The 9,645-nt window shown below is 42.6% G+C and overlaps 1 protein-coding gene across 36 annotated transcripts in view; it reads left to right on the plus strand.

The window, feature by feature from the left end:
* Positions 1–5,620, plus strand: part of LOC145506667 (uncharacterized) — a 30,046-nt gene extending 24,426 nt beyond the window's left edge. For 30 of the 36 annotated variants that reach the window (XM_081491870.1, XM_081491891.1, XM_081491882.1 and 27 more), the window contains 4 exons: positions 2,757–2,843; positions 3,253–3,364; positions 4,410–4,461; positions 5,019–5,620. Coding sequence is in view for 1 of the 36 variants with exons in the window: in XM_081491872.1 (XP_081347998.1) it covers positions 2,757–2,770 (14 nt within the window). In the remaining 35 variants the exon portion in view is untranslated. Of the gene's footprint in view, positions 1–2,756; positions 2,844–3,028; positions 3,144–3,252; positions 3,365–4,409; positions 4,462–5,018 lie in introns of all 36 variants that reach the window. The other 6 variants (XM_081491872.1, XM_081491888.1, XM_081491901.1 and 3 more) reach the window with 1 other exon arrangement.
* The last annotated feature ends 4,025 nt before the right edge of the window (positions 5,621–9,645 follow it).

Below are 9,645 nucleotides of genomic sequence, written 5' to 3' on the forward strand. Positions count from 1 at the left end.
TAAATACTTTCATGGGGCAGAGGTCTTGTCTTTGTTAATCTATCAGCAAACAACCATCTTGAAATGGCCAGAAAATGCAGAGGAAATAACCGGGAAAGGGATAATAGAGAGGTGGTAACATCCTATATATATTCTTCCATGCTCAGTTACTCAGTTTTGTCTGGTCCTTTGTGATCCCATGGACCCATAACCCACCAGGCTCCTCTGTCCATGTATTCTCCAGGGAAGAATATTAAAGTGGGTTGCCATATCCTCCTCCAAAGCCTCTTTCCAACCCAGGGATCCAACCCATGTCTCCTCCATTGGCAGGCAGGTTTTTTTACCAGTGACCCACCTGGGAAGCCCTGTATCCTCCCTTGTACAGGGTACCCTGATATTCCAAAAACTGTTCCCCATAACTTATCAGAAGTGATAAAACAAGTGTTGTTGATCTTAAGATTCATTCAATCTTTCTGGGTGCCTCAGACAGTAAATAATTCACCTGTAATGCAGGACACCTGGGTTTGACCCTTGGGTCAGGAAAATCCCCTGAAGAAGGAAATGACTACCCACTCCAGTGTTCTTGCCTGGAGAAATCTTTGACAGAGGGGCCTGGCAGGCTACAGTCCATAGGGTCACAAATCGTTGAATATGACTCAGTGACTAAGCATGTGCACATATATAAACATATATAGTGGTTGCTGTGTATTATAGTGTGCTAGCCACTAGCCAGATGTGACTGTATAATTGCTTAAAGGCATGTTTTAAATGTGTCAAAAACACTTGGAATTTCAGATTGGTTAGTGAAGGTGAGAGCTCTAATGGGCCTGTGGAAGTGAGAGGTTGAAAATTGACTCTTTCAGCATCTCTGTCTTTAAGAGGTTCGCACCTGAGATCAGTGTCTTACTGCACAGAGCGCAGATGACTGCCATCTGCTATCCACAGTGGGTTGTCTCCTCAGGACCCTGGGAAAAGAATCAAGGTGCTGCTGTGAGAGCCAGCAGGGCCTCAACTGGAGCAGAAGTGGGTAGGTCCCTCATTCTAATCACCTTGTTGCTCATGGTTGTGTTCCTGTGGAAGGCATTGTGGAGAGCATCTGGTGCAGTGATGAGGAAGTGACACAGGAAGGAAACAACATTCAGAATAGATCTGATGGGAGAGGGCTCCTGGAACTTTAGGGATAAACCTTCTGCTTGGGGGCTAAGTAAGGAGAACATGAAATTGGGAAAAGGGAAATGTGTGTAGAGCTCTGACTTACTCTTTTCATATTTTAATGATATGATAGAGAAATTGTGTCCTGGACTTGCACTGTGCTCTGTTTATAATCACTTCTTCTTGCTTTGCTCTTCAAAAATTATTTTTCCCATAAGAGATGCTTTATCTGCTTTTGTCACTGACTAATATGGAAGCCTGGTCTCTGGTCAGCGCATCTTGGGTATTGTGCACTACAGACTCTGTTTTCTATTGCATGTTGAACTATGATGGTCATATCCTAGTGGGCACAAAACTCTCATTGTCATGTGACACTGGAGACCACATACTTGTAGTGCATGTGAGGTAGTGTGTGAGACGTGAACTCTCTCCTCCTGCACTTTCAGGACTTGTGACTTCCCCTCATGTTTGCCCTCACTGTTAATTCCTCATGTAGGGGTCGCTCCCAGGGGTGGATGAGTCACAGCACACAGGCTGTGGGGTCCCTGCTTGGGCTTGGTCTCCTGGAGCTCATCTCAGCCTCTGCACCAGGCAAGGCTGATGTGCTGATGGTGCTTCCATGTGAGAGGTCCATGTCCAGCTGCTCCTAGAGACCCTCCATAGCTGCAGATTCTAGAGTCTGTGAAGGGTCCACTGTGTTTCTTCACAAACTTGCTTTCACAGCCCTGCTGACCTGGTCTCCTGTGATTGAGCAGTCCCAGCGCAGCAGGTGCTGGGGTCACTGCTGCTCTCAGAACCCACTGCTCCATCCAGACTGTCCTGCCCTTTGTCCCCAACCCCAGGCCCGCCCCATCCTCTGTCCTTTCCTTACACCTTCCCAGGTCTCATCTCTCCAGTTTTCCAAGTCTCAGTGCAAACCCGGCAGCTACCAGAAGTTTATGGAGGACCCTTGTCACATCATTCTGGCTAAATGAAATTGAAAGTGTTTGCCTCTATCCTCTCTAAGGGTCTGGGAAACTTAATGTGTTACTGTGAGCATTAAGTACCTCCCAGGTAACTAAGGTCACCCCAGGAAATGGGAGAGTTTCTGTTATGTGAAAAATTTATCCTTACCTCCAACAGGGCACAAAACACTCTCAGGTCCATGCCAGGTCCTCCCTGGGAGGGAGGGATTGTTTAATTAAATCGTGGGCTAATTGGAAACAGTGGCCATATACCCATGGTCCTTCTTCCAATGTACCCACGTTGGAGAACTCTAGGGTTGGTGGAGCTTCAAGGAGGAAGGAAAGGAACAGTGGCTAGAGGAGAGAAATGAGGAAGGAAGTAGAGAGGAAATAGCCAGAGAAGGAGCCAAGCAAGGTCATGGGCAGAGATGCATGGAGACAGTGACCGCCTGGAGGAGAAACAGGTTGTCATGACCTCATTCCTGGTCACACATAGACAAGTTGAGGTGGCAACAGGATGGTGGAGGTCAGAGACCCACTTTTTCATTGCAGAGATGAAACTCTGAGGCCCTGGGAGATCCTTGAGGCAAGGACACCAGGGGTCCCAACGCCAGGTTGTGAGGAACACCAGGGTCCCCTGGTCACATCCTGGCTCTAAATCTCCCCTTTGCTTTCCCACAGGCCTCTCCACATGACTGCTGCCCTCAGACACCAGACGACTACATGACAGATAATGAAGATTCAGAGACAGAGAACAAGAATATTGAGGTCATTTATTTCTTCTTTCATATCTTTCAAAAATGTTCTCTTTCTCTGATCCATAGACTCTTCCTTGTAACCCTTCCCTATGTCTTCTTTCCAACTTTTTTTGATTAAGCTTCTGGAGAACCTGGTCTCTTGTAGGCACTTAGGGTCCTCGAAGCTTATATAAAATCTATGAAATCTGTCTGCAGCCCTCTTCCCCCATTTTCTTAGCATATCCCTGGCTCCTGACCTCAAGTCTGCACCCTTGAACCTGGGTTTGTCACCATGAGTGGCCTGAGCAAGAGTTGAAGCTGGAGTCAGCAGGTCTGGACCCACTAGCTGAAGGGCCCCCAAGAAGTTTGCACTGCCCTGAGCCACCCCATATGGCTGCTTTCCTGTCCTGGGACCAGCCTGACTGATCTCCTCCTTCCAGATGTCAGAAAACTCTCCGGTTGTTTTTTTGGGGAAGGCTTTTAGAGAAGGCAACAATGATGATAAAGAAAGCCAGAAAGAGCAAGAGTGAACGTGGGACCTTGGGTGAAAAGGTGAGGCAGACAAGGGTACGTGTCTCCATCATGTTCTCAATTCACTTGCTGGTGCTTCAAAATCACCAGCAAAAACCCTGGGGTCTGCTGCTGAGTGTGACCAGAAAAGTGGAGAAAAGAGGGTGGTAACAATCCGTGCAGACGAGTGGAGGATGCTCAGAGCACATCTCCCCAGGGCACAGGTCCCATTCACAGACACCCCCAAGGTTGCTGGGCTGGCTCCTCCGGCAGCTCTCTTACATTTGCAGGGAGGCTGGGGGCACTGTGGGGCCACTGTGTGCAGGAGTCCAGGAGCTGCTGTTCCAGAGTGTTCTCTTTGAAGATCCCCCCTGGGAGCTTCCTCATCTCCCTCTGCAGAACCTAGCTCTGCCCTCCAACCTCCCTAAAGGTAGCAGGGGGCACCCCTAGTTAATCACCAGCTGCAGAGAGAGGTTTAGGCGGCCCCACCCTCCCCAGTCCTGGGCTCCTGGGATCAGAGTGAAGGAGACAGAGGTGACCAGAGCTCGTGCAGGCAGGGGGTCACCTGGCAGCTCTGCATCCCTGTGGGTGTTTCCTGGTCCTGAGGGTCCCAGCCAGCCTGGGGGGTGCCTGAGTCTGGGGTCCGTCAGGATCTGGAACCCTGGAGTCCTGAATCAGCTCAGGGGGCCATTTCTCAACCTGAAATTAGAGGTTCTGTAGATTCTTCTGTGTATGTGTCCAACTTAAGAAACACCAGAAAGCAATTCAGTGCATTGTACTCTTGGGATGGTGGTGCTAGTGGTCAGGGACACACCTATCAATTCAGGAGACACAAGAGAGTGGGTTTAACTTCTGGATAGGAAAGATAGATTGGAGAAGGAAACGGCAACCCACTCCAGTATTCTTGCCTGAGAATCCTAGTGACTGAGGAGCCTGGTGGGCTATAATCTATAGGGTGCACAGACTCGAATATGACTGAAGTGACTGAGCAGCACACTTGGGATGAGTGGCAGGATTTAAGTTACTTGTGTTCATTTTATTTTTTTTTCCAATGCTGTCCTTAATAACATATCTTGTTTTATTACAGTTTAAAAAGCAGTGTCTTCTCTCAAATTTTAATGTTGCAATACGCTAAACAGGTAAAATGTACCTATTTATTACAACAACATAATGCCAGTTTAAAATCATAATCTTTAGAAAAATTTGGCAGGGGTTACAAATGATTATTAGGGAAAACAGAGACTCCAGGTGTCTGTCCATTTCCAGTGCTCAGCTCTCAGGAGCAGTTGTACTGAGTGTAGGATGGGTGGGCAGGTTCTCCTACCCCCTGTGTCATCTGACCTCCTGCTCCTCCCAGGGCCTAGAGGGAAGGGGGGGACCAAGCTTTTAGTCCTGGATCCCAGAGTCCCCTGTTCCTCTGCCTGAGTCTCACTGTCCAGGGGACCCATCAGTTGAGGGCTGCCAGCCATATGCCCAGGTGTACTTGCTCCTGTGGGACATTTCTAAACACTTCCTGCTCACAGACAACACCCTCAGCAAAGAGCAGCAAACAGACACAGTGCCCTTCAGATCTGAGCCCCAAAGCCAAGTCTAGATCCTGGGAAGTCTTCTGGGTCCTGCACACCCTCCCCAGGGAGCCCTCCTCTGTCTGACTCTGCACCTTCCAGGGACTCCATCGCCTGTGTTGTTGTTGCAGGCTCTGCTCTGAATCCCTGAAGACCTGGACCTGAACGTCATCCTGGACCCCAGAGGGGATGGAGCCCCCACAGCACCAGGAGCCTCATATGGACCAGATCAGGGGAGGCCTCACTGCCTCTCTCCTGAGGGCCCTCATTTAGTACAGCTTCAGTTGTTTTGCTGTATAGATTTAGTATTAGTTTTGTCTATAGTTTTATCTACATGTGCCATATGTATCTATATGTTCCATATTTATATGTAAGTTTTTTCGTTAAATTGTTTACATCTATTTGTTATTTAATTTTTTTTTTAAACACACATGTATAGAATAGCACCCTCAGCAGAGGTAGAACTTAATGAATTGTCATGAGCCAGTCACCCTAGCATCTGACACCAGGATCACTCCCCCTTTCACACAACTCAGTCTTCATTGAGAAAGGAACTGCAAATTTAGTTCATACATCTTTCCTTATGTCACTGTCTTTAAGAATCCTGTTTTCTCACATCTGCTCACTCCACTAGTCATAGGAGAGCAGTATTATCCTAGATCTTTCATGACTTGCATGTCAGGAATTTTTGAAACTCAGTCTGCTTTTGGGATAAAAATTTCATGATTCATCATTGATCTTCTTGTGTAATTTAAATGTGTTTCTCTCTTTGCTTCTAACACAGAGAATTTCTCTCCAAAAAGCCTCTTAAAATTCTAGTTTTTATTCCCTTATACTTCTCCTGCTCTTTTATTTCAGCTGCCCAAAGGAGTGTTCTCATTGTCTATATTCTTATGATGTACATTTTGTCCCTCAAACTCATTTATTCTGTAAAGGAAGTTTGTAAGTCAATCTGTCTCACCTAGTTCTCTTATCACCACAAGCCTCTCCTCTCTGGTAACTACTTTTTTTTCTCTGTATCGATGACTGCATTTCTGTTTGTAGTTTGGTTCATTGATTTTGATTTCTGGTTTCCACATACAAGTGACATAATACTGTATTTGTCACTCTGACTTGTTTTCCTTAGCATAGTACACTCTAGGTCCACCCATGTTGTCACAAATTACAAAATTTCATTTTTCTTTATGCCTGAGTAATAATCGATGCATACCACATCTTATCCATTCATCTCTTGATACATGCTTTGAAAAAATACCTATAAGTGGAATTTCTGGATCTTATGGTATTTTTATTTTTAATTATTTTTGGAAAACTCCATACTTAGTGTATATAACTTAAGATATTACCCAACAATGCACCTAAATACCTAAAGTTGCTATTTTCTATAACTGAATTATTTACAGTGACACTTAGATGCCTATAAAAATTGTAGAAGCAATTTTAATGAAAGTATTTTGATTAGAAAGCAAATTTGTTTTGGTGTCATTGGCTCAGTTGGGAGGGTAAAGGTTGGAATTACAGATTATGGAGAAAAGAGATACAGAATCTGTGGGAATGCATAAAAGTGTAGATTTTGCTACAGAGACCAAGTTCATCCTGCTGACCACACAACAGAACAATAAATCCAGAGACAAGTTGTTACAGTGAGGAATAACAAATTTCTCCAGAAATCCAGCTGATGGAGAAGGTGATGAACTAGTTTAACTCCAAAGAACCATCTTACTCAATTTATAATTCAGGCTTTTTTATACTAAAGGGGGAAGAGGTGTTGCTGGTTGTTGCAAACTTCTTGGTACCAGAATCTTTTGTTCTTGCAGCTGTCCATGTAGATGTGGTCACGGTGTTCTTATAAACCTCCAAAAAGACAAATGATATTCTTTGTTCTGAAACTTTTAAAAATACGCCACCTAATGCGAAGTACTGATTCATTTTAAAAGACCCTGATGCTGGGAAAGATTGAAGGCGGAAGGAGAAGGGGACGACAGAGGGTGAGATGTTTGGATGGCATCACCCACTCAATGGACATGAGTTTGAGTAAACTCCGGGAGTTGGTGATGGACAGGGAGACCTGGTGTGCTGCAGTCCATGGGGTCACAGAGTTGGACATGACTGAGTGACTGAACTGAACTGACCAATATATATACATATATATATATACACACACACATACACACACACACACACACACACACACACACACACACACACACATATATAATTGAAGTATATTTGACTTACAATGTTTCAGGTACACAACAAGGTGATTCAGCTATACATATACACATATTTATTTTTGATATTATTTTCCACCATAAGTTACTGACTGTAGTTCCCTAGGCTATACAGTAAACCTTTGTTGCTTGTTGTATATCTATTTTATACTTAGAAATCTAGTATTCTATTCATGCCAAGTCAAACTAACAACTAGAATCAAAATGTCATAAAGTTTTTGGGCAAAAATTCATGTTTTCTAAAATATATATATTATACATATTATATATACATATATATATGTATGTATACAAAGGCTTTTCTACTACACTTGATGAAGCCTTGAGAAAGAACATTGAAAAAGAACAGATGGAAATATTGGGGAACATAAACTAAATGATATAGGACCACTGAATGCGAAATAGAAAAAAGTGAAACAAGCTAGATAAAAATAAAAGGTCGTCATATAGTCCAGCTGTTTTTAACCATGACTGCTCTTTAGAAATATATTGCCATTTTCTCAATTGTTTTGGGTTTTCTTTTTTGTAGGTCTTTTCCTTGTCCTGTGTTTCCCTCCTAGAGAAGTTCCTTTAGCATTTGTTGTAAAGCTATTTGGTGGTGTGAAATTTTCTTAACTTTTGCTAGTCTGGAAAGCTTTTGATTTTTCCATCAAATCTGAATGAGTGCCTTGCTGGGTAGAGTAATCTTGGTTGTAGGCTCTTCCCTTTCTTCACTTTAAATATATTGTGTCATTCCCTCTGGCTTGTAGAATTTCTGTTGAGAAATCAGCTGATAGCCTGGTGGCAGATACTTTGTATATTATTTGTCATTTTTCCCAAATTGTTAATATTTTATCTTTGTCTTTTACTTTTGTCAATTTGGTTACTATGTGTCTTGGTGTGTTCCTCCTTGGATTTATCCTGCCTGGGACTCTGTGTTTCCTGGATTTGGCCAACTATTTCCTTTCCCATGTTAGGGAAGTTTTTCAGCTATTATGTGCTGCAACTTTTGATCTTTATATGAATTGAAGTATTATGCTTGCAAAGGTCAGAGCCTTGAGAATGTATATTTCAGGCTATGGGCAACATTCTTTCACAAAATTTACAGAGACAGCTTTTCTAACCACAGGCAACAGAACACAAGTGTTAAAAGAATAGATTCTATATGGAGTCAGAGTTGTTCTTCTCTGTTACAATATCTCTGTAAAGGCAGAAAAGAAACATTAATATGTCCAGAGAAGGAAAACAGAATGCTAGAGAGCTTAGTGGAAACAGTATTTCCCCAATAAAATATCTGAGATTTAATCCCATGTAGCCAAGTGGCTCTAGTGGTAAGGAACCTGCGTGCCAGTGAATGAGACATGAAAGATGAGGGTTCAGTCAATGGGTTCGGAATATCCTCTGAAGAAGGAAATGTCAACCCACTCCTGTATTCTTGCCTGGAGAATCCAATGGACAGAGGAACTTGGCAGGTCACAGTCCATCGGGTTGCAAAGACCTGGGCAGAACTGAAGCAACTTAGCACACCGCACATAATAAATCTATAAATAAATACGTGTCCAGTTTCTGACTCTGCTTTTTCTTCTTGGACGAATAAATATTAATACTTGCATAGTTGATGTCAATAACTTTAGCTGCTCAGATGTAACAAAGTGATTTGCAAACTTTTTTGCATCTAATTATATTGCTACATTGTTACCCTAGTTGATATGGACATTATAGTTTCAAGGAAGAAACACAAAATACACACAAAATTTTGTAGTTGAAAAATTGTGAATAACTTTTGGCATGTATTTCATAAAGTCTTCAAATTAGTCTCTTAATAATTGACTAAAATTACAGCTAAATTATAATTTATGATTTTGATCCTGACAAAAATGAGTATCTCATGACTGTAAGGTAACAATGGGTTGTATTTTGGGCAGGATGTATATATGTGAGTATAAAGAAACAATATTTGGAAGTGAGTTATAATAATGTGAAAACATTCTTGAAGGGTTTTGTTTGCTTGTTTGGTCTGAGATCTAATGCCAAAGTTATACTTTGGAAAGGTTCCAAGTCATATCTCACCTCTCTGTTGATTTATGAATACATCTCTGCCACTGTTGTTTTGCATCAAGCATGATATTTTCCACTTCTTTGGCATCTTGTGAGCACTTTTCCACTTCTCAGTGGGCATCAGGTGTGAGTAGCCTGCTTGGCCTAGCAACTGTTCTCATCAACTACAGAAATGTTTCTTTTTTTTTTTTTTCTGTCTCATTGTTCGGTATACTCACTCCGCCCTGTGATATCCGCAATCTCATACATCTTCAGTATTGACCCTCTTGTCCTCAAGACTCAGCCTTATCTTTTGTCCTGAGGGAGTATGTTGGGAGAAAACAGGTAGCCTTTGGCTCACAAAGTTTTACCTTGTTTTTGCCTGATTCCTAATAAGTACTGTAACAATGATCACAAGTCATAGTTGCCATTTTTATCATGAAACCTACCAAGTAGTAACAATATTAAATTGTTAGATATTAAATATATAAAAGAAAATTCTTAAGGTTAA

This window comes from Giraffa tippelskirchi, chromosome 5 (assembly GCF_054371585.1).
Source record: "Giraffa tippelskirchi isolate mGirTip1 chromosome 5, T2T-mGirTip1v1.2.pri, whole genome shotgun sequence".
Classification (NCBI taxonomy): Eukaryota; Metazoa; Chordata; class Mammalia; order Artiodactyla; family Giraffidae; genus Giraffa; species Giraffa tippelskirchi.